The 25,577-nt window shown below is 44.7% G+C and overlaps 3 protein-coding genes across 4 annotated transcripts in view; 2 read left to right on the top strand and 1 right to left on the bottom strand.

The window, feature by feature from the left end:
- Nucleotides 1-9,072, top strand: part of LOC6589277 (titin) — a 121,476-nt gene extending 112,404 nt beyond the window's left edge. The window contains exons 7-9 of one of the 2 annotated variants that reach the window (XM_026989190.1): nucleotides 164-532; nucleotides 7,596-7,642; nucleotides 8,040-8,085. In XM_026989190.1, the coding sequence (XP_026844991.1) occupies nucleotides 164-532; nucleotides 7,596-7,624 (398 nt within the window). In that variant the 3' untranslated portion in view covers nucleotides 7,625-7,642; nucleotides 8,040-8,085. Of the gene's footprint in view, nucleotides 1-163; nucleotides 533-7,595; nucleotides 7,643-8,039 lie in introns of both variants that reach the window. The other variant, XM_026989189.1, reaches the window with a different exon arrangement.
- A 6,736-nt stretch (nucleotides 9,073-15,808) lies between these two features.
- On the bottom strand, nucleotides 15,809-16,607 carry LOC113565653. The gene is made up of 3 exons (XM_026988300.1): nucleotides 16,296-16,607; nucleotides 16,152-16,209; nucleotides 15,809-16,089 (listed from the first exon to the last, which is right to left on the bottom strand). The coding sequence occupies exons 1-3, from the start codon at nucleotides 16,605-16,607 to the stop codon at nucleotides 16,067-16,069; spliced, it is 393 nt and encodes a 130-aa protein (XP_026844101.1). The 3' UTR covers nucleotides 15,809-16,066.
- A 3,135-nt stretch (nucleotides 16,608-19,742) lies between these two features.
- On the top strand, nucleotides 19,743-22,168 carry LOC113565709. The gene is made up of 4 exons (XM_026988618.1): nucleotides 19,743-19,971; nucleotides 20,034-20,574; nucleotides 20,691-21,515; nucleotides 21,617-22,168. Exons 1-4 carry the CDS (start codon nucleotides 19,752-19,754, stop codon nucleotides 22,017-22,019), a joined length of 1,989 nt encoding a protein of 662 aa, XP_026844419.1. The 5' UTR covers nucleotides 19,743-19,751; the 3' UTR covers nucleotides 22,020-22,168.
- The last annotated feature ends 3,409 nt before the right edge of the window (nucleotides 22,169-25,577 follow it).

The raw sequence follows: 25,577 nt of genomic DNA on the forward strand, positions 1-25,577 counted from the left end.
AAACAGAATTTTAACTTTTAATTAAATTTTATTCGATTGCCAAAACGAGAGAAAGTTTTGTACAGTTTTGGCCAAGAGCCAGAGAGTCGGACCTATATTTTCGCCTTACTTGTGGAACATTCATCATACTTTTCTCTCCTCTCTTCTCTCTCTCCGTTTCCAGGGGTCAACATGGGCTACATGGAGAACAACTACTCGAACTCGAACAACGGCGGCAGTGTCAACTCGCAGGACTCGCTGTGGCAGGTGAAGATGTCCGCCGCTGCGGTGGGCAACCAGCAGAGCATGGTGCAGGCACCGCTCAACCAGTATGTGGAGCAGCAGCCCACCTACGGCTATGACCCCCTGACCCATGGCGGCTATGGCGCCGTCGATGACTACGCCCCCTATCCCCACTTGACGGCCACGCCCAGCCAGGTGGGCGACGAGTACCACAATTTGAGGAACAGCCAGAATCCGTCCCGACAGGACTACTGCAGTGATCCCTATGCATCCGTGCAGAAGCCCAAGAAGCGTGTAGATCAGCATTTAGGTGAGTACAAGTTGAAGGATCGGAATGAATCGAGTGACTATGAATGAGTGAGAGAATTAAGGGTAATAGCTGAATGAATGGATGGATATATCTTTAGGTTAAGTGAGGAATATATGTGAGTGATTGAAGGTGTCGAAAAAGTGTCTGAAAACAAAGATTTCATTCGAAGTCGAGAAACCTGCTCCAAGGCCCTAAAAAGATGCCAAGATTTCCATTCAATTCCCAGAAAATCCACAGATCTGTAATAAATACTAAGCACAAGAACCCAACGATAGATTTACTCCCTATAGAGCCAATAAAACCAGCCACTAAAACAGCTAAAAAATATATGCCAAACAGATTTGTTAGTCGCAAAGTTTTTCCCTCCATTTTGATTGATAAACTTTCCCCGAAAGTTTCCAATTTTCTGACACATTAAGCTGGCTGATGTTTCGGGGCGGTAAGGACTAGGAAAAGGTCTGAGAAAAAGAGTAAGGTCCTCGCCTGCCTATGTCAAAGTGGGAATAAACTTTCGCCCCAAACATTTCTGTTGGCATTTGGGGCTTTCGGGCTCTTCGGTTATGACAACTTAAGCACTGAAATGCTCCGAGAGCTGAATGGTTTTCGGGGGCGTCCTTGTGGCCATGCTAATTATAAACACTGGCCGAGGGTTACACTCTGCCTTTCGGAGGAGGAGAGGGGAGTGGCAGTGTGTTTTGAAACATGTCACGAAATAAGTAATAATATTTCATCCATGTATCAGCCCATATTATGTACGGTCCTAGCTGTTGGCTTGGCTTAAAGTCTTTGGCAGAAAAAAAAAACAAGTTTGCTTTAAGCAGAAAACAGTAGCGGCTCAGAGGGAGGCAGAACTTTTTGCCCTTTGGCATCCTACAGATTGTTGTACTCTTAAAGGACGTGGGCATTGGGATTTAGAGAAAGCAGACACAAAAGAAGGATCTTCAAAGCTGCTCGTTGTTCCTATTTTGTGTACCAGAATCCAGGAGTCGGATCACAAAGCTTTCAATGAAACACTCGATGGGCAAGCAACCTATTTTCTGTGGAAAACTTTTGATTTTTCCAACGAAATTCAGTCTTTAATTACAGGGGCCTCAAAGAGTATCTGTATCTGCGACTCCTACGGAAAAGGCTTTGCCTTTCTTGTTTCCGAATTGTATCTGGATGTGAGGGCTCGGCCTTTGAGTGTGTTCGAATTCTGTTGAAGGGAGCAAAGGAATCCATTTTCTGCCGCATGGCCCATGTTTTGTTATGTGTATTTTATTATATTTTTTGCTCCCTCCGCCCCTCTACGACTGTTTGCTGTTTTCTTTTTGTTGCAATGCCAATAACACCGCAAGTGTTTTAAAATATTAAATAATAAAAACCGAACCGAACCGAAACGAACCTCTGAACCCAGCGCCAAAGCGAAAGATGAACAGCCCCCTGGATGCGGATATGTATGCGGATGCGGATTCGGATCAGAGGAGCTGTATGAGCTGTAGGAGCTGTAGGAGGAATTGTAACTGTAGCGGAGGGGCAGGGCAGTACAGTGGCAGCAGTGACTGTAAAGCGCCAGCGGGTCGTATGCGTAATATTCTCTGTGTATCTGTATCTCTGTCTGTTGTGGCCACAACTATGAGGCACGTGTGTTCTCTGTGTGTCTGCCAGTGGCTGTGTCTGTGTTATCTTTACGCTTTATGAGCACCAAAAACCCGCAAAAAAAATACCACACTTTTTTGGTTGTTATATTTTTTTGGGGGGTTTTATTGCCCCCCGAAAAGCAGGATGTTGTTTTTGTTGCCTGCTGAATATTGTTAGCTGGCATTTCTTTTTTTTTCTCCTCCTCTCTTTCTCTCTCTGTGTGTTGCTCTTTGCGCTTTGGTGCGTGCATATAAAATGCAATAAAAAGGGAGAGCAAAAAACACCCAAAACACCGAAGAAAACATGACAACCCTGGCGGGCGGTCAGGCGGATGTGAGATTCGTCCATGTCCGATTTTTACTCTGAGGTTAAACGCAGGAGCGACCAGAAAAACAACCAAAAAAGAATACACTTAAAGAAAAAACTAAGAACTGCCCTCTGGCAAAAGGGAGAGATATGTAACGGCCTGGTGTTGGTGTGAAAAGGGGGAAAGATGTTGATACAGATGAAATACTTGAAATTTCTAAATAAACTAATAGATCATTAGGTGGAAAGAGGAGTGCAACAATTAACTTTAGAACAGAAAAAAACCTCGCGGTCATATCGAATATTTGTACCCTTTAGGGCCTCCAAATGTTGTGCTCCCAATCAACATACCCTCGCCAAAGGGTATAATATTTGTAAAACTAGAAAAAAGCATTTTGGAAATGCCAAAACGAGTGGCACAGCTGTCCCGAGATATCTTGGAAAGGGAAAGACTGGCAGAGTGGAAGAAAGTGTTGGAAGGAACTATTGCCATGCCAATAAAAAGTAGCAACAATATACTACCACTTCTAGAAAGATATAGAAGGGAAGGACACAAATACGTACGTATAGAGGAGGCAGCAGCAGGAGCCTCAGTGCGAGGACTCACAGAGGCGGCAGCAGCAGCAGCAGCATCAGCAGATAGTAGTAGATCCCTTTTGAGTGCCATCAAAAGCAAAGCAAACTAAAAGCCAGGCCAAGAGTAGAAGAAGAGAAGGAGCAGCAGCAGATGGTTGAATGGGGGAGAAGGGTCGGATATGGGGAAGCCAGAGGAAAGGGTAGTGGGAGTGGCAGGATTGACAGTGCTACAATATGCAAATACATCTTCATTACATTGATGTCAGCTTATGCACAGCTTGCATGCAACTGTAGCCCCATCCGAAGCGTCCATGTGTGTGTCTGTGTCTGAGTTTGTGTATCTGCGAGTGGCAGAGACTACCATCTGTGTGTCTGTGTGTATGTGTTTGTATGTTTAAAAGCTTTTACACTTGCCAAACTCACATTTGAACCCCCCCCACTTTCTGCTCCCCACTCCCAAGGATGATTTCCTCTCTCAGACCTCATCCTGACTTTTGTGCAATGCAAAATGCAGCAGCAAATAAGTGAGTGATCAAAGGGGCGGAGAGAGAGAGAGAGAGAGAGAGCGGGAGCGGGAGAGTGGTGTGGGCTGGGGGGAGCGGAATTCGATGAGGTGCCTGGCCATGGCCGGAAGGAAGTCTGCGCCAGGCGCCAAAATGCTTCGTAAGCAAAAAGCATCTTCTTTTTTTCATCTGTTAACATGCAAAGAAGGTTATAGAATCAGCAATGAGCGGGCCAGCAGGAGGGTGCAAAAGGGCCAAGAGGAGGAAAGGCTCAGGCGGTGGGGTGGTGGGGGGCAGTAGGACACATACTGACTGATTGATTATGCAGACTTTTGTGTCAGTTGGTTGAGCGCTTTTGTTTGGTCTTTTGTCAAACACACACACGCACACATGAATACATGTATGAGCCAAACACACATACATGGAAATGGCTTTAATTCATCATTAAAGCAAAGAGAGAGAAAGAGAGAGGGAGGCACCACCACAATGAGGATAAAACGCCAAAGAAAGAGATGTAGTGGCAGATTATCGGCCAGGCTTTTAGCAGATTATTCAAATTGCTACTTCATGAATATACATAAACGATTTTGATTAATATCTAAGACACACACGCACACACACACACAGATATAGTATATGCAGATACATGACAAATTTGGGGGCAGCAGCAAAGCGAAGATGGGGGGCCAATGAAAATGAAAGTGAAAGAAATTTTAAAGGAATTTAAGAAAAATGTCTGCAGAGAGGGATATGTAGGGGAATGTTTGGAGATATCTTAATGATTCATGGGTATTTAAGAAAACTTTTAGATGAGAAATTCAAGAAAAGAATATTTGTGAGATCCGAAGTATTTGGATTTTGCGTGAATATTTATGTCTTCGCCTTGAAGATTTGGTAGATCTTCCTGGAAACCCCCTCGGAAAAACCTACCCAAATGAAACAGAAAATAACCCGAATATTTTTTGGCATAATGAGTAAAGTATTTGAATTTTTGTTATCAAAAAACTTCCAGAAAATCGCCAAAGTATCGTAAGGCAAAGGGTGAAATATTGGGCTATCCATCGCGAAACTTTTGGCATCTTTTGACTTTCCTATGGACTGGCCTTTCCCTCGTGTAAGCCGTGTATCTTCATAGATCTCTCCGCTGGAATCCTGTTGAGGCCCATCCTTCGTTTATCTCTGCGTTGAAATACACGAAGTGCAGTTTGCTTTTAGGCTGAGCAATAAATGCTTCGCCAATGACAGGGAAACTTATTCAAAGTGCCATAAAACCCATGTTCTTTGGCACTCCCTCGTTCTCGCTGGCCGGGTTCCAGGCCTTCCAGGAAATACAGGTGGAAGGGGAATGAGATAAATCACATGAGTCGGGATTTTTGCAACAGGAAAAGACCAAAAGGAGAGTTGCAGGGCCGCAACAGCCACAGCAGCAGTCGAAGGAGCAGCACACTTCAGAGCACTAAACACACACTAAGTGGATTTGGGAGTCAGTGTAGGAGGAGGGGACAGGAGAGGGTGGATCGTAGATGGAGAAAGGAGTTTAAAAGATGAGAGAAAGCCAGTGGCTGGGAAAGGCGCATCCAAAGGGCAACAAATGATAAGCGCTTTGGCTTTTGCTACTCTATGTTTTAACTCCTTGTTTTGTTCCCTGTTTTTTCTGCAGTGAGAGAAATGAGGATTACTTTCGGAATATTTTGCACCTGTTGTGGCTTGGGGGGAAAATGCATAAAAAGGTTGCGGTTTCGCCAGGAAATTTCTGCATAGAAAGTTCTGTAAAGGGAATTTTCATTGGATGCTTCCAAAATGTCGGCAAAATTCATATCCCTCTGAAATGGATCGTAGTTTTTTCGACTGTAGATTGCTGTGTGTGTGTGTTTCTGTGGGATAAACTCATCTGCAATTTGTTTACTTTCGACGTTTCCGAAAATTTACTAAACGAAGGCAACAGAAACACACACACATACGCACATGCACAAAAAATGGGTTATTACGGGCTTAGGATAACAAAAAAAAAAAAAGAAAAAAAGGATACTCGTAGAAGAGAGAGGGAGAGAGAAAGTACTCGCAGCAGCAGCAAGAATAACAGACACGACTGTTGAGGAGAAAAACGTTGGGAAAAACAAAAGAAAAACTTACTCTGGCCGCCAGTCAACATCGGCACACACACACCCACACACTTGGAAAATTTGCATATGGGAGGGGGGGAGGCTGCTGGGGAAAAGGTAGAGCAAAGTGGAGTCCAACAGTGCGTATGCTTAACGCAAAAACGATTAAGTTGTTGAGTTGAGAGATAGAGAGATACAGATAGAAAGACAGGCAGCGGAGGAAAGGCCGGAAAGGGAATGGAAATTGAAAAACGGAGCAGGGAAAAACTACTAGAAGCAACAACAACCAGGGGCCACCGAGAGGGGGAGAGAGGGAGAGGTAGGTGATGCGGTGTAGGCGTGGCACACAATAAAGTTATGCGCATAATATCCACACACAGGCTCACGTATTGGCCATAAAACACCGTAGAGTGGTAGGAAAGCCCGAGCCAAATCTTCGAAAGGGAAATAGTCCAAGCTCCAAAAAAAAAGGAAAAAAGGATTCTCTTCTTGGCTTTCTGCCTTGCAACACTTTCCCAGAGTTCTATACTTTTTTTTTTGGGTCAAGTTTATGCAGATGCCAAAGCGGAGGCGCTGGAGGATGGCGACAAACGCGCTTAGAAATTTTCACACGACCAACAGCCCCCCAAGAGGAGGGGGAGGGATGCAGGAGAAGGAGGAGAAGGATGGCTAAGTGGAATATGTTAAAGAGCAGTTGTTAAAAAGGATTTACGTTTTACATTTGTGCAGAGCACGGAACGAAGGAGAGAGTGGTGCCGAGTGTAGTGGAGGGGGGGGGGACATTCACACATTGGTATTTGGCCAGAGAAAGGACAAAAAAAAAAGAAGCATTTCGATGCGGCGATTTCGATTCGTTCTCTCTTGCTTTTTTTTCGACTATTTTGAAATTCAAATTCCAATAAATTTTCCAACGATTTGGCACACAAAGCAGCGCCAAAGCCGAAGCCAAAAGCGTGTGAATGTTTGAAGGTTGTTAGTGTTTGAATCCTTTTCTCTTCGTTTTTTTTGCTTTTGTTTGAAAGGATTTGCATGACCAAAAGAGCTGCGGACATTCTTTGGGGCGGTAGGTTGGGTTAGGGGTTGGGGATCCACATCGTGGATAGATGTGCTTAAATATGCAACAATTTGTAGCAGACAAAGATGTTTGCCAAATGCTTGCTGTAGCAAGTGCCCTGCCAAGTCCTTTGATTATAAATTAATGTCCTGTTTACATGGTCTGCCTAGCACCGAACACACACACACACACACCATTCCCCATCGAGGAGGATCGAGGTGGATGTCCTTTCCAGCCTGTCCTCTAATTCGATTACAATTCGGGATACTGGATAGGGGAGGACCAATAATTGCAGTTCTCTGTCTCGTTTGGGGAAAAGCAATCAACTGACAAATTAAAACAATTGCTGGAGGGGACATCACCGACATCCCCAACAGTTAAATGGACAATTTAAAGCTGAAAGAGAACGAGTTTTGATCAGTCAATTATTGAACTTGAATTAGGGGGCTGTGGGGAGTGCTTTTACTAATCTTTACATGTCAATCAAGGGATTTTGCAATGCATTTTGACATTCACAACTACGAAAACAAAACAAACTTGAACGTAGAGCAAACCCTGAAGCCAGACTCTTACCAGAAACTGCGAAAACCTTTCTAATTGGCATAATTCCCATCCTTCAGGCTCTTGCATAACTGGGTATCCTGTGTGTGCATGGGTGTAACCGTGTGTTTGGCCTCATTTTAAGCTAGTCCTTAAGCATCTTAAGCATTTCTCACCAGCAGCAGCCGCCGCATCAACTTCAATCAAGAACTTGACAACTTTTCCCTAACTTTTTGGCTTTTCTCTACAATTTCTCTCCCAATATTCTCCCGCACTCACATGTCTTGCCTCATGCAAAATCACCACCAAAAAAAAAACAATATTGAAATTGATAAATTAAACCACGAATCACGAAACATCAGCGGACATCATACAGGATGTTACGCTCTAACGGAGCGCGCAGGCTGAAGTAAGTTTCTAAAAGTCAGCAAAAAGGACGAGCCGAATATTCGATTACCGTGAAGGATGATGACGGAGATTTTTGAGTTACTTTTTCCGTTCCGTTCCGTTCGAGCCTACGTTTTTTAATTTGCTATGATTTTGACACAGCATATACCCTACCACCCACCATATACCCTACACACACACACACACACACACACACACACGAAACACTCGCCTCGCCGTGTGTTTGTTTTTCGACTTTTCGTTGGGTTTGGTTTTCTTTGATTAGCATTTTGTTTTTAATTGTTTGAGCATGATTTTGGCAATTTTCCGCTTACTTTGTGAAACTAATTTAAACAATTTTCTCCCACTCTCCCACTCTCTCTCTCTCTCTCTCTCTCCCGTCTCTTCCCTTCGTACAGATTCACCATATCACGACGTAAGCGGCCTGCCGAATCCGTATAATATGGAGCATATGGAACAGGATGAGGTCCTGCCACCCCAACAGCACATGTCCCTCAGCTACGATGACAGTTTCGAGGGCGAGTACTCGACAACGCCGAATGCCAAGAATCGCCGCGTCATACGCGAGATCATTGTCTAGAAAAACGCAAAACAAAGCAGGAAGTCCGGCATCAAAATCCAGCACTCAATATATCTATCTATATCTCTATATCCTTCACACACATGCTATACCATCGAATCGAATCTACTCGTAAACCCTTACACACAACATTCATAATCATCATCATCGAAAAAAAGAGTCTTATTATTTTTGTACTTCTTCAACTTCTTGAACTCAAATTCTAATTTGAAAAGTGGCCATTTTTGAATACTTTTTTTTATTTAAATATAAATATATATTTTTGATGTAAGCTTAGTTGAGGGATACGACGAACGTGTGTTGAGTTTTATTGGCAACGAATGATATACATATAAATACCATACCATACCATACGATACGGGCCCCTCCATCATACCCTAGCAGATACATATGATGGACAGGCATAGGCATAAGCACTAGATATCCAGATGGGATCTATCGGATCTATACACAGATACACACAGTTACAGCTACAGTTACAGACACATCACCCACTGGACGAGCACTTAATGTTACGATCGACGAGCAGGTAGCAAATAGGTCTTAAATATTAGCTAATAGTACAGTCTATGATCTAGGTCCCAGTTTGCGAGCGAAACGAGAAACGAGAAACGTGTAAAACTTTAAGGCATCCAATGTTGAAATGAGAACAAATTCAAATTTCAAAGAAAACATAAGAAAAATCTCACACACCTAGGCTTAGGGATCTACAGATACAGATACGGATTAATCCTTAAGTGATTCGCGTTGGTTCTGGGCTTTCTTCTCACAGATTCTCCAACAAAAGAAAAGTATATTTAAACAGTACGACCTGCCACAAAAAAACAAAACAAAAAAAAAACCAAGAAAAACTTAAAAAAAAGTTAAGAAAAACTTACCTTAAACTAGTTTTAAATTTTTAAATAAATCTGAGAAAAAAAAGTAAAAAATATGTTGCTTTAAGTAAGTTCTATGATAACAACAAAAAACTAAAACAGAAAACTTTAAAAGATTATTACAAATAATTGAAAAATAGAAAACCACAAAAACAAACTCCTCCAATTCGAAGAAAACTTTAATATAATTTAAAAAATGTAGCATTTAATTTTAAAAAAAATGATTGTGTTCTGTTTTCCATTATTGTTTCGAATCCTGACGAGCTTTTTGTTGAAATTCAAAATTTTAATAATCATATTAAAATAATTTGTAATTATTGTTAAGCCTACTATCCAATCCAATCCAATCTAACAACGATTCATTCATTCATTAAGTTATGTTAACAATATAAATGTTTTGTTTGTGCATTGTGCGTTGTTTTATTAATTCCCCTTCAAGTGTTTTTTGCAACTTTTTGACACACACACACGGTAAACGATAAACGATAAAAGATTAACGATAGACGTTAGACACGATGCGGAACATTTTGTGTAGCTAAGATTTAATTGTAAATACATGTGTAATTTGTATATATTTACTTGAATTGCAAAAAGTAAATAAGCAGCAAGCAGCGGCAACTTAAACTAAATTGTAGTTAATTTTAACAATTTCAAAATGAATTTAACTAGTAAGCAAATGTTTAAGAGAGCAAATGCCACACAAAAAACAAAAAATAAAAAGTAAAGCGAATTCAGAAACAAAAAATCTCGTTAAATGAACAAAAGCAAAAAAGCAACACACAGAAAACGGATAAATTAAGCAAAAAAGAATACGAAATGAGAATCTTTATTATATAAATTATACACTCTTAAAAAAGTTAAGCGAATATACATTATATATACATACATATATATATATACACATACATATACATCTACTTATTATTTGTAAATAAGTAAAAAGCATAATATTTTCATTTCAAGAGTCCCTCCTTCCCCTTCCCCTCCACCTCCCCCTCCCCATCCACAAAAACGAAACGAAATCCATTAAAAATATATTTCCAACAAAAAAAAAAGAGAAACAAAATCAAAACCTTTTTTATTTAGCAAAAATATACACACGAGTGTATACGATATTTTGAAATTTGACTGACAGACACAATGTTGTTGTGGCATGCGGCATCATTTAAAAACAAGAATGAATGAAGTGAATAAAAATACGAGTATATGTATGTAGATCCAGGCAGCAAAGCAGCAGCAGCAACTGCATGAACAAACAGAGACACAGAAACAGAATTGCTATGCCCTCGGGCGCTGTTCAAATAATAAAACACTTTGTTAACTATTTTGTATGCATTTCTGATTTCTGATTCAATTCAACAAATTGCCAGCCACCCCATCACAACAAAACGAAAGAGAAAACATTAGCTAAAATATTTATGATGCATACACACGCGTACAGTCAGACACTCTCACGTACAGTCCTCACACATGAAACAAAACATACAATATTTTTTTATTCAGTTTTAAAACGAAGGTAAAATAAAGCAAAACATCAAAAAAAAAACACAAAACAAAAGAATTTAAATTAAATGGCATGCGTTTTGATTTTGCGGAAAGGAATGTGGGCTAGGGCCAGGGCCAGAGAGCAGAGGAGCTGCAGCTGCAGTCGTTGCATAATGTGCCATGTTTAAGTTGATTGGCACCAAATTTATAGCCATGCAATTTGACTTAAGTGGCAATGCAGGCGACGTCGCTCGGCTCTTGCTCTGGCAACTCTGGCGCCGGAAGTAACACGACACTGACATTTTAATTTAGTGCCAAGCGCAGTGGCTCCCAGTCCCAGCCAGTCCCAGCCAGTCCCACTCGCCCCCGTGGCCAGCGGGCTCCGCTGTTGGGTTTCCTGTTCATGTCACTTCTTCAGTTTTGCGTAAGAAACGGCAGCCACTTTGACTAGCGCTGACAGCGCCAGGGCCCGAGTGGAGCCGCCTTGGATTGACAGTGTGGCACAGGCAACCCAGCCCTCAAATTGGCTAACAAGTTGTAATCAATTCGATTAGCGATCTGAAAAGTTATTAAAAATTCAATGAATATTCAATTGAAATGTAAGTATGATATATATATAGTCTATTTCTGATATATCTCGAGTATATAGCGGCGGATCAACTGGAAAATTCATTAAATTACTGGTTTTTTCTGTAGGCCATATCTCTGGTATCCGGCAGCCGATCTAGCCGTGGCATGTCTCTCCGTGCTCGGGAGAGTCCTGCCAATCGACTGCCATCCTAAAAAGGGACATCAATTTTCTCACGATTTTCGCAAAAAATCATGATGGTTACATCATTAAATTTGCCAAAAATCGGCCTCATTTTCGAAGTCGAGGTTTTGATGCCGTTCGACAGTCTGGATCCTCGTGATCCTAGGAAAGTTGGTCCTTGACCGATCTGGTCCTATATGCCTGAGATATAGCCTTACGAAGATGTGGATTAGCATAACATTACAATACTGGTTTTTTCTGTAGGCCATATCTCTGGTATCCGGCAGCCGATCTGGGCGCGGCATATCTCTCCGGGCTCGGGAGAGTCCTGCCAATCGACTGCCATCCTAAAAAGGGACATCAATTTTCTCACGATTTTCGCAAAACATCATGATGTAACCATCATTAAATTTGCCAAAAATCGGCCTCATTTTCGAAGTCGAGGTTTTGATGCCGTTCGACAGTCTGGATCCTCGCGATCCTAGGAGAGTTGGTCCTTGACCGATTTGGCCCCATTTCTCCGAGATATAGCCTTCCGAAGCTGTGGATTTGCATAACATTACAATACTGGTTTTTTCTGTAGGCCATATCTCTGGTATCCGGCAGCCGATCTAGCCGTGGCATGTCTCTCCGTGCTCGGGAGAGTCCCGCCAATCGATTGCCATCCTAAAAAGGGACATCAATTTTCTCACGATTTTCGCAAAAAATCATGATGTAACCATCATTAAATTTGCCAAAAATCGGCCTCATTTTCGAAGTCGAGGTTTTGATGCCGTTCGACAGTCTGGATCCTCGCGATCATAGGAGAGTTGGTCCTTGACCGATTTGGCCCCATTTCTCCGAGATATAGCCTTCCGAAGATGTGGATTTGCATACCATTAAAATAGGCCATAGCCATGATTCCACTGCTGTGTACCTGAGTCGACAAGGTGGCGTGCCGTCCGCTGCAGCAGCGACCAGAGATCGACGACGAAATTGTTGGTTCACGCCCACGGGAAATAATGTCAGCAATCAAACGCTGGGCTATAGCTTTGAGACGCGTAAGTAAATCAGTATATATGTAATTGTGTATATATTTTAATATAAATCTTCCTTCACAGAGGACTTCTGTACCCTACACATTGCCACAAAAGGAGTCGTATCCGATTTCCCCCCGCCAGACGGAGTTCTATCCAGGCATTACCGAGACCCAACCAAGCCAGACAGAATTCATCGTCATCCCTCGACCTGGACATCGATAACAAGGACTTTGACTAGGACAACCAAGGGCAGAACACTCTAGATATATCGTGTTGTTGTTAGGTTTAAGGATATACACGTTTATATATTTAGATAGTAGACAAAAATGTTTTCCACTTGTTTAAATATTTATACTTAGCTAAGTTATGATGAATAAAACTTTTGAAAAATTATCCTTGCTGTTTTCTGATTGGGGGAAACTATCCCGATTGCAAAAAGGCGTGGCACGCCCAGATCGGTTCACAATTAGGGGAGAAAACGAAATCTTATTGATTGGGGAAAATGTCCTTGATCCTTGATAAGGACTCCATAAAATCAGGGACATTTTTTCGATCGCAGGAAGCCATCGCAAGGCCAATTCGGCCCACAAATAGCAGAGAAAACTATGTATGTATGGTTGGGGTTGTTGGAGTCCTTACGAAAGGATCAAGGAGATTTTTCTGATCACGGCGGGCCATGGGACGACCCGATCGGGCCCCAAATAAAAGAGAAAACAAGATATATATGTCTAGAGAAAATATCCTTGATCCTTGGTCCTTGATAAGGACTCCATTAAATCAGGGACATTTTTCCGAACTCAGGAAGCTATCGCACGCCCAGATCGGCCCACAAATAGCCGAGAACACTATATATGTATGGTTGGGGTTGTTGCAGTCCTTATCGAAGGATGAAGGACATTTTTCTGATTACGGGGGGCCGTCGCACGTCCCGATCGGGACCTAAATAAGGGAGAAAACAAGATAAATATGTCTGGAGTAAATATCCTTGATCCTTGGTCCTTGATAAGGACTCCATTAAATCAGGGACATTTTTCCGAACACAGGAAGCCGTCGCATGTCCCGATCGGGATTCAAATAACGGAGAAACAAATCTGGTTTGTAATTTGGTATTTTTGAAAATGTAGTTCAAGAATTCGCCGATAGTAGCGCCACCGTACAACATGGAAAAACTCGCGTCAAATGGCCAAAATCTGGATGGGATACCAGGCGAACAGAAATCAGCAGAAGGTAACTGAATTTTTTTAAAATTAATGGTCCCCCAAAAGTATGCACCATTTTTTTCAATTCCTACAGTTGCTTGCTGCTGATTTCTGTTCGCCTGGTATCCCATCCAGATTTTGGCCATTTGACGCGAGTTTTTCCATGTTGTACGGTGGCGCTACTATCGGCGAATTCTTGAACTACATTTTCAAAAATACCAAATTACAAACCAGATTTGTTTCTCCGTTATTTGAATCCCGATCGGGACATGCGACGGCTTCCTGTGTTCGGAAAAATGTCCCTGATTTAATGGAGTCCTTATCAAGGACCAAGGATCAAGGATATTTACTCCAGACATATTTATCTTGTTTTCTCCCTTATTTAGGTCCCGATCGGGACGTGCGACGGCCCCCCGTAATCAGAAAAATGTCCTTGATCCTTCGATAAGGACTGCAACAACCCCAACCATACATATATAGTGTTCTCGGCTATTTGTGGGCCGATCTGGGCGTGCGATAGCTTCCTGAGTTCGGAAAAATGTCCCTGATTTAATGGAGTCCTTATCAAGGACCAAGGATCAAGGATATTTTCTCTAGACATATATATCTTGTTTTCTCTTTTATTTGGGGCCCGATCGGGTCGTCCCATGGCCCGCCGTGATCAGAAAAATCTCCTTGATCCTTTCGTAAGGACTCCAACAACCCCAACCATACATACATAGTTTTCTCTGCTATTTGTGGGCCGAATTGGCCTTGCGATGGCTTCCTGCGATCGAAAAAATGTCCCTGATTTTATGGAGTCCTTATCAAGGATCAAGGACATTTTCCCCAATCAATAAGATTTCGTTTTCTCCCCTAATTGTGAACCGATCTGGGCGTGCCACGCCTTTTTGCAATCGGGATAGTTTCCCCCAATCAGAAAACAGCAAGGATAATTTTTCAAAAGTTTTATTCATCATAACTTAGCTAAGTATAAATATTTAAACAAGTGGAAAACATTTTTGTCTACTATCTAAATATATAAACGTGTATATCCTTAAACCTAACAACAACACGATATATCTAGAGTGTTCTGCCCTTGGTTGTCCTAGTCAAAGTCCTTGTTATCGATGTCCAGGTCGAGGGATGACGATGAATTCTGTCTGGCTTGGTTGGGTCTCGGTAATGCCTGGATAGAACTCCGTCTGGCGGGGGGAAATCGGATACGACTCCTTTTGTGGCAATGTGTAGGGTACAGAAGTCCTCTGTGAAGGAAGATTTATATTAAAATATATACACAATTACATATATACTGATTTACTTACGCGTCTCAAAGCTATAGCCCAGCGTTTGATTGCTGACATTATTTCCCGTGGGCGTGAACCAACAATTTCGTCGTCGATCTCTGGTCGCTGCTGCAGCGGACGGCACGCCACCTTGTCGACTCAGGTACACAGCAGTGGAATCATGGCTATGGCCTATTTTAATGGTATGCAAATCCACATCTTCGGAAGGCTATATCTCGGAGAAATGGGGCCAAATCGGTCAAGGACCAACTCTCCTATGATCGCGAGGATCCAGACTGTCGAACGGCATCAAAACCTCGACTTCGAAAATGAGGCCGATTTTTGGCAAATTTAATGATTTAATGATGATAAATTTAACCATCATGATTTTTTGCGAAAATCGTGAGAAAATTGATGTCCCTTTTTAGGATGGCAGTCGATTGGCAGGACTCTCCCGAGCACGGAGAGACATGCCACGGCTAGATCGGCTGCCGGATACCAGAGATATGGCCTACAGAAAAAACCAGTATTGTAATGTTATGCAAATCCACAGCTTCGTAAGGCTATATCTCGGAGAAATGGGGCCAAATCGGTCAAGGACCAACTCTCCTAGGATCGCGAGGATCCAGACTGTCGAACGGCATCAAAACCTCGACTTCGAAAATGAGGCCGATTTTTGGCAAATTTAATGATGTAACCATCATGATTTTTTGCGAAAATCGTGAGAAAATTGATGTCCCTTTTTAGGATGGCAGTCGATTGGCAGGACTCTCCCGAGCACGGAGAGACATGCCACGGCTAGATCGGCTGCCGGATACCAGAGATATGGCCTACAGAAAAAACCAGTATTGTAATGTTATGCTAATCCACATCTTCGTAAGGCTATATCTCAGGCATATAGGACCAGATCGGTCAAGGACCAACTTTCCTAGGATCACGAGGATCCAGACTGTCGAACGGCATCAAAACCTCGACTTCGAAAATGAGGCCGATTTTTGGCAAATTTAATGATGTAACCATCATGATTTTTTGCGAAAATCGTGAGAAAATTGATGTCCCTTTTTAGGATGGCATTCGATTGGCAGGACTCTCCCGAGCACGCAGAGACATGCCACGGCTAGATCGGCTGCCGGATACCAGAGATATGGCCTACAGAAAAAACCAGTATTGTAATTTTATGCAAATCCGATGTCAGCCGCTCGCATGGAGTGGACTGTCGGCAGGCTTAGGTCCTTCTTAAACAAGAGCTATTCATGGCCTCCGGAAGGTGCGATCTGCTAAAATAAAAGAAAGAGTTAAATAAAGTAAATCAATAAGTAAAGCTTAGTAACTTTACCTGGCGGGGTAAGAGGAGGAGATCGCGGTTGTTGCCAGAAAGGGTCTCGGCCAATAAGCTGGAGGGAATAAACATAAAAAAGAATAAGAACCAAGAACAAATAGTCAATGAAAAAGATGAATAGAGGGAAACCAGAAAACATACCCGGTCAAAGCCTTCAAGGTAAAGCAGGATGTCGGTAATGTCTGCACCTGCGAAGCACGTAAGTCGTTCATCGTGTGTCGTTAAACGTGCAGACATGCGCGATGCATGCGATCGTGGATGCAGTATCGATCCGGCAACACCCAAACAGGTACAGCCGCCGGAGGGAGCCCGGCTACTACTGTGTACCTCATGGTTCCGGAAATGTTTACCTGTCTGTTCAAAATCCCACACCGACGTCTGCAAAGGTATAATGAGAACAGCTGGAATTAGAGCCAAGTGAGAACACTTCAATCCAGATGCTCTCGATGACATGGATTTTGTAGAATGTAGGCCACCACCAGGTGCAGAATAAGCAGAGCACTCCGAACCACCCAACGAAACCAAAACCAGTGCAAAATCCCAACGCCAACGCCAACACCAACCCCAACCCCAATCCAAACCAATGCGCCAGCAGCCGCAGTCATTCATTCATATCTCAAACAAAAGCGGCATATGAAATTCATTTACTCCGCTCACAACCATTCGTCATTCTATAACCCCCCCGTTTTTCCCGTTTGCCGCTCCTCGAGCGGTGGCATTCCACTGCATGACCAAGGGTGCCTCATCCAGCACGTAGGCGGCGGCAACCACCGTCAATTAAAGCGTTGCCGGTGCCGCCTAATTGGATTTATGCCACATTTATGTGTGTAGGTGCAAATTCGTGGAATCGCGAGGCAGGCCCAGAGGCAAAAGGGGCAGAAGCACAAACTCGTGCTAAAAATCAGTAGGATAATGAGCGAGAACTGCTGCCATTAGGAGGAGCCCCTGGAAAAGGGAGGAGGGGGAAAACAGACAGCCAGAGAAACACAAAAGTACGAACCACAAACTTAATGCCAGGACCTCACATCCCACATTCCGGGCCCCCTTACCCCGTACCCCGAACCCCCCCCCGGACCGACAACAATTGCAACTTGCGAAGCACTAACAACTTTCGAGGACTTTAAATGAAATTACGCGAAAACTTTCGGACCACCATCCACCGTGATGGTAACTTTTTCAAGAGGTCTCCAGGACCGACTGAACCTCTCTCTGTATATTGCGGTTGCGGGCACGCTCGTTGGACTCCGGACTGTGCAACTGTGGAACTGTGGCACTGTGTGGCCGAGAGGCGCATAATGAGTTTCATAAATTACCGCAAATTAAAGACACGATGAGTGTGCCGCCGTGCCACCTTATAGATGCCACCTCATTGCCAGTCGGGACTTCGGCTTCATCCTACATTCATCCAATCAACCCCATCCCCCAATACCCAATCCCCACTCTCCCTCTCTCGCTCTGTCTCTGCGGTCATTGGTTTGTAATTAATGCGACCAGAAGCTGACCAGAGCCGGACTTGGCACGCCTGCGGCGGCCTAATGTTACAGAAGAAGGGCCCCAGAAGCCAGGTCAGAGGTCAGAGGCGGAGACTGAGGCAGTCCTGGGTCCTCTTCGTCTGCGGTCGCTATCCGTGTGGAGTTGAGTGCTTTTGTGTTTAATTTTATTAATTATCGACGTAATCTTTGAAGTTGCCTCCTCCTGACTGGAGGAGCCTCCTTCTGTGGCATAGGGATATTCAACTTTTGTCTGTGCGGAGGCGCCTCCATTAATCGCGTTAACTCGAAACGTGTGTGTCTGTGGCAGTTCTTGGCGCGAAATCCCCATATAAACTTTTGGCAGCCCCAACTTTTTTTCGCAACCCCCAAACCCAATTACATCGCTGACACATGCCACAGCAAGGTGAAAGGAGAGCAGCAAAATAAATAAGCTCCTGTTGAGTTCCGTTCCTGTTAAATCATTGCAAAATCAAGGCATATCCCAATTTGATTTGATTATCCCCGTTGCCAGGGCACTTTTTTGGCGCTTTACCTGTAGGCAGAGGCAGAGTCAGAGGCTGAGGAAGAGGAAGTCCAGGAAGAGGCCACTCGCCGTGGCAACAGCTGCTCATTTGCTAGCGCTAATCCTAAGAGTACTTTCCCACCATCCTGTGGCATTGCCTGGCAACCGGAGACCTCGAGGTACCGGTTCGGGGTTCTGGGCCCTGGCCTTTTTCCCAGAGGCGTAATTTGAGCGCAAATATTGAAGTTTTAAAACCACCAGCAACAGTAGCAGCCAGCAGCCAACAGCAGCACCACAAATAAAAGAATAATCATAATAATGAGCAAATATTTAAGCAGCCAGAAATCAGAGAAAGGGCCAACCAGCCAGCCAGCTAGCAGAGACCAGTGGCTGCCCTGAGACAGGGGAACACACGCCCTGGATACATAAATTTCTTGTCGATAAGGAAAACCTTCCATCCATCCATCCATCCCCTTTTCAATGTCTCACTCTCTGCTGCTGTGGTGCCTGGTCTTGATTGTAATTATGAATGAAATTCGAATTGCAGGAATGGAAATTCGCTTCAGTTTCGGTTGCAGTTGGTCCCGGGCCACGTGCCTTCTGATCCTCCGGTCACGTGGCACTCATCCCCATACCCATTCGCAGACCGTACTCCTTAGCGTCGTTTCGCGCTCATCGGAAGTGCCAATAAGTAGTTGTCAATATTGACTGATTATCTCGACACGGAGAAAGCGAGAAAAGGGAGAGAAGGGAGACTGAGCGGTAGAAGTAGAAGGAAGAGTCGTGATTGTGAGTTGTTTGGGACTTAGGCGGAAGCAAACATAAATCACAGCGATAGAAACGATGGCAACCCTCCCTCCTTCCTCCTTTCTCCCTCCTCCCGTACAGTGGAGGAAGGAAGGTCTCTCGACCGGGCAATGCAATTATTTTGCAGGAGATGGCCATAATTTAGGTTGGCATGCGACAGGAAGAAGATGCTACTATTTAGTTCCATCGCCTGCCTGCTGCCAACTGCCTACTGCAGGAGATGCCACAGGAGATGCGCATAATTGCATTTGAATGGAACCCAAAACAGACTCTTGCAACAGAGCCCCGCCGCTGCCAATCGCTTTATCTCGATGTAATGTGGGGGATGAACTAAACGATGATTTTATCTATCACTGGGATTACGCTAAGATGCTACAATGGCGCTATTATGATGGCATTGCCGATTCCAGGGGGTCTTAGCTGCTGATTACTATCTCCACTTGAATGGAACTTTTTTTCCACAAGTTCTATACATAGGTTTCTTTCATTCGAATTGTTGACCACTGAATAACTAAGCGGACAACTACAAAAAGGTCTTATCATAAGAGTTATTCCAGAAAACACTTAGAATAAAAACAAATGAGTACGAGAACGAGAGCCGCCAGAAGTGTCGGGTCGGAGGCGCCGCTTTAGTTAGTTATCGGAATATGTTTTATCACCAGAAGAGAGCAAAACAGGGTGAAAGAGAGAGCTCGGGCAATGTCTTGATAAATATAAACTCTGGCTTTGGTCGAGTAACGACCGCTGGTCAGTCTTCATTATAACTTTAACAGTCACTGATCTTCCGCACGAAATATGGCACTTCTCTTGGGTCTGGGACTGATGGTCCTCATCCTCGTAGGCGGCACAGATGGGCGCTGTGAGAGATCTGCTACTCTGGACCATGGCACGATATCCAATCGGAATAGAAATTTCGTCCGCTTTCGATGCGATTACGGATATGCGCTGCAAGGCAGTTCCATCTCGACCTGTGGCTCGGATGGTCGGCTCCGAGGGGAGCGACCCTTCTGTGCGAGTAAGTGGAGGGCCGTACCAGTGTGCCAAACTTTGGCTAATACTTTGGACTACTCCACCTAGAACGGGGCTGCCCAGAGCTAAATTCGGAGGGGAACAGCTATAGCTTCACCAACAACGGCCTGAAGGCCTACACTGTTTGCAATGATGGCTTCGTGCTGGTGGGCAGTCGCAACGCCTACTGCAATGGGACGCACTGGAACACCGAATTGGGCACCTGCCGTCGCAGCAACCACGCAATGGATCACTCGTGCGACTTTGAGAGCGAGGATCAATGCGGCTGGTCGGCGGAGCAGACATTCATGCAACCCTGGAAGCGCATCAGCACTGTGGCCGACCACCACTCGTTCCGCACGGGTCCGCGGCACGATCACACCATTCAGAATAGCTACGGGGGCCACTACATGCTCATGGAGACGAAGAGCGGGGCCTTTGGCAGCTACCACTTCATGTCGCCCATCTATCCTCGGGAGCTCAGTCTGAAGACCGCCTGCTGCTTCCGGTTCCACTACCTAATGTACGGCGCGGGCGTGGACAACCTGGTGGTGTCCGTTAAGCCGTTTTCCCTGCCCGTCCAAGACATGTGGTCTACGTACAGGGACAAGTGAGTCTCAGAGAAGCGGAAGCGACTCTTGATAAGCCCCGACGATCGTCGTCATCGTTCTCTCACTCTCCCTCTCTCTCTCTGCCACTTCCACTTCCTCTCTCTCTCGCTTGCAGTTCCACGAAATGGAAAATGACTGGCAGTCAGGGCACCCAGTGGCTGGAGCACACCATCTTCATTGACGAGATGGAGGAGGACTTCCAGGTGATCTTCACGGCCACCGATGCCAGGTCGCGGCTCGGCGACATTGCCATCGATGATGTTCGGCTGATGACGGGCCGGGACTGTGGTGTGGGTGAATACACGACCACCACGGAGCCCACCGTCACGCCGGACAGAAGCGATGAGCCAATGGTCTTTGACATGGCGAACTGCACGAATAGGTGTGGCCGACCGGCCACCCCGTACGTTTTCACTGCGAATGGAATTCTCATCGGCTGTGGGTGCAATGAGGATTGCGTAGAACAGCAGAATTGCTGCCTCAATTACTTCGAGGAGTGTGTTGCGATGACGGATGCCACCACTCCGGAAGAGGTTGTGACTACAACAACAACAACGACCAGAAGGCCTACAACCACACCAACGACTACAACAACAACACCAAAACCAACAACAAAGCGAACTACAACAACAACTACAACAACAACTACAACAACAACAACACCAAGGCCAACAACAAAACGTACAACTACTACCACAACAACAACACCAAAACCAACAACAAAAACAACCACAAGACGTACAACAACTACAACAACAAGAAAGCCTACAACAACAACCACAAAGAGGACAACAACAACACGAAGACTTACTACAACGACTAAAAGAACAACAACAACACAAAAAACTACAACAACAACAACACCAAAAACTACAACAACAGCCACTACGCCAAAGACTACAACAATCGCACCAACGACAACAACTTCAACAACAACCACATCCACTCAAAAATCAACTTCCGCCGCTGTCAATTCTCCTCAGGCAAATCCAAGTAAGAATCTTCATAGCCATACGAAATATATCATAATCCTCTTTCAATAGTTTCCACTACAGAGCGGATCAATAACCGCATCTCTTGGACAGTGGATCCCAATGCCATTGCTGGAAACATGGACATCACTGGCAACTCCGCCGCCAATCCCGCCCTCATCATGCTGTACATCCTCCTGGCCATCGTCCTGATTGTTGGCGTGGGAAATGTCACCTATCGCTGGATCATTCCAATGACAGCGTCCGCCCCCGGCAACGAGAAGGCTGTGGCATTCCAGAAGGCCTTCAGCAAAGTGAGGAAAACGAGGCTATTGCGGCGCAATCAGCCGAAAGACGGTCAGGGTCAGCCGTTGTGCGATACCGATGACGAGGATGGTGATGACTATTTCGAGAATGATGCAACCCGCTTTGAGGAAATGGGCGTGGACATACGGAATGTGACGGACTTATAACCGAAATGCGGGACGCACACAGAACTTTCTCTCTCTCTCTTTCTGTCGCAATATGAGGGCGCTGTCCCTACCCGTTAATCTGTTTTTGTATGTATGATTATACCTATTGTATAGGTTAGGAATCCTAACTCATTTATGTAGAAAACAAATAAAACTGTATTCAAATGTTACTAATGGTTGAGAAGTTCTGAAGATCATTGAAGCAAAAGATTGGATAAGATTGTACACACATTTTAGGTTTTTGGCTTATCTTTCTTCTCTTCCTAATGCCAAAACGTATGCTGAAATATCTGTCACTTTCGAATGATTCTAGTGATTATATCTATTCTGATATCTTTTTTTGGTTCCTGCAGTATCTAAAGCGCATCAAATATTCCACCAGATTATCATTTACACCTGCAAAGGATTCCCCAGACAAAGCATTCCCCGTGTTATTTAGGCTGCATTTAATCTTAATAAAATATTCCATAAAAGGTTGAAAAGCGTGGGGGTTCTCTCAAGGGATGCCCTCCATGAATATTACAATCAAATTATGTTATATTTCATGCACGAATAGGGTTACTTCCCAGCCACTAAATGTATCAAAAAAATATATATTGAATTCAAATAACAAGTGCGCAAAAGGGTCGCACGGTCTCAGTCTGAAATCTAATACATTATATCAAGGAACCCTTTTGCCGAGAAGGAACCCCCTCCTGAGTATGAATCACTTTTTTGTGTGCGTTTAACGAGCCTCAAGAGCGGAGGCCTGGCCGCCACGACGATCTCCCCTAATCAAATCTTGTGGGGAGTGTCAGTTACCCAGAAGTTCTCCTCGGCCTAAGGCCTGCTCCTGCTCCTGGCCCGGCTCCTGCTGATGCTGCTGTCAGTCAGCCTCCATAGCCTCCCGCTCTTTCTGCAGAATGTTGCACGTGTCCTGCCGGCGGCGACTGTTCTGTTGCAACCACCGACCCGGCTCGACTCGACTCGACTGCTGGCTGGAAAAACCAGCAGCAGCAACCACCACAGCCATGGGGTGTTCTCGGGCTCATGTTTTAACAGCGGCTTTGGGTTGTGATTTAGTGGCAGCTTAGCGTCTGGGTCTCGGGGACCAGTTACCACTAACCAGACGTCAACCTCCCCCTGCCCCTGCCCTACAATCCCCCCTGTAGAACCCGCCTGTAAAACGTTTTGTGCCGCACTCAGCGAAAATATTTTTCTGGGCATTTCATGCAATTATTGCCCCTGGACCAGACCAATCCCAGACACCGATCCCCACCACCACGGCTACCGTTTTCCCAGCCAACGAGTCGCTGGCAGTTTGCACGCTCAACAAATTTTCACACAAGATTTTCCAGAGCAGCTTTTCCGCAAAGGGGAAAAGCCTAGTCCAATTGCTGGCAGAGTTTTGCATCTCTCCTTCCCCAGTTTCCTTTTTTCCCGTTTTGTTTTTTGACTGCCAGACACCCCTGGTGCAGGGGGGGCGGGGCTGCCGCACTTTCTGTTTGCAATTGTGATTTAGCGCCCCGCGCTCTATCGACTTCTCACACATCACTTGATCGGGGGAAATTCCTTCCGCTCTTCCGTTGTTCCGTTGTTCCGTGGTTCCGTTCTGTACTTATTATTTTCTGTTGTCCTTTTTTCGGGTTTTAATTAAAAAGGCATTTTGACAACGGGGCGTGCCTCGAGACACTTTTGGCGTCTAATGCCCGTTGAGTTCCTAATTAAATGGTAAAGTAAGTCGGCTTATCTAAGGGAGGAAACCACCTCCTGCTTCTTTGGGGCCATCTGGTGGGTGTGGGGGGCTCGTTGCATCGTAAATATCCACTCACTTGACGAGGCCTGGGGACAAATTTTTGCATGCCACCCCCTTGGAAATGGTATTGAGTGGGCGCTGTGGATATGGGGCTGCTTATCTATCACATTCTGGGCAAGCCCACACACGATGCCTGAAACAACGGCAACGGCAACAACGTCGACGACGACGCACCCTCGACACCCAGTAACAGTCCACGTTCCGGTTCCCATAGGCCCTGGCTACTGTCCCGGGCTTATCGCGGCAATAAATCGCATTAATTTATTGTTGTCGCCGCATATTTCGTGGCACTGAGGCCCGCCCCGCCGCCTGCCTCTGTGTGGCAATGCCACTGCCTCTTAATGGGCTTGTCCACTCGCCACGGCCACTCTGCGGACAGTGCAGACAGTGGCTTGGGCAGGGCTTGGAGCCCCACTGCATTATTATTGTTTTCCATTTAACACTTTTTAGTGGCTCTGCCGCCTTTCACCTGCAAGTATGCAATATTCTGAACGTAGGTCTATGCCTCGTTGGCCAAAAAAGTGTGGCCAGAACCAACAAATACAGTACATCTCTCAGATGTGGATAAGGGGATAACGACTATCTTCAAAAGTGTGTGACAGCTCTTAAAATATATTTAATGGAATGATACTAAATTAATGAGCAGTTAAAGCAAATAATTATTGGATTGGAACCATTATAAAACTACCATTAACAATACGCTCCGGCAATAATTTATAGAATTTTGAAAGAAGAAATTTCATGGACATGAAAGATGGAAGAATAATTCTGTAAAATCTGTACAGATGAAGATTCGTTTTGCGATTGTTAAAACTGCAGATAACGCTAGTCGGTATCTATCTACTATACCATAAGTATACCAAGTTCATACAAAATCGAAAAAAATTAGGGCCTAATATTCAACAAAAATGAGAAACAGAGGAATGTTTTCCAAATGATATCAGAGCTTTTTATAGAAAGATCTGTCAAAGTGGATCTTTACCGGGGTTCAATACTCAAATCTTTTCAGTTTCATCCGCTCTTCTGCTCCACAAAAAAAGAGTATATCTACTTCTGCTTTGGTACGGGTATTTCCCCAAGTCAATCCAAAAACTCTCCTCCGACGTACGTTTTTATTGTTTTGCTCATTTTTAGTATCAGCTGCGTCAGCATTTCAGTTTTGCTGTTTTAATCTGCCTTCGCCTCGTGCATTGGTCATGTGCGAAATTGTTGCCCCAAGAAGATCCGTATCAGCAGACGGCAGCCGCATGGCCGTACCGCCCCTCCTCCCAGTGGAGTACGGCCTTGGGGGGCAGCATGGATATTTATAACACTACGGCTGCAATTTATTATGCAGTGTCTGGACATTGGACATGGGAGAGAATGAAAGAGAGTGGAGTGGAGTGAAGTTTTGGCTACTTTCACGTGCCACTCACCAAAGATGTCACCTTGTGCTGCCTGCCTGCCTTTCAGTCTGGCTGCCTGGCTGCCTGGCTGCATGCCTGCCTTCAGGCCGGGAAACAGGGGTCTGTGGCACACACAAAACCTGCCCAAGATTTATGCACTCAAGTTATGGCGGGGCCCAGACTGCAACTTTATCGTTGGCCGAGAGTGTTTCCATTTGTGTTCTTCCCCCCCACCACCACCTTTTCCTATTCCCCAGCACCAGCCCAGCAGCTGCTTGACCATAGCACACATTTTCCCTTGGCTCCTTTCTCCAACTTTCCCTTTGGCCCCATGTGGCAGCTGCAGTTACAGTTGTTGCTGTTGCTGTTGCTGTTGCA

This window comes from Drosophila persimilis, unplaced genomic scaffold, assembly GCF_003286085.1.
Source record: "Drosophila persimilis strain 14011-0111.01,24,50 unplaced genomic scaffold, DperRS2 tig00000191-arrow-pilon, whole genome shotgun sequence".
NCBI classification, from domain to species: Eukaryota; Metazoa; Arthropoda; class Insecta; order Diptera; family Drosophilidae; genus Drosophila; species Drosophila persimilis.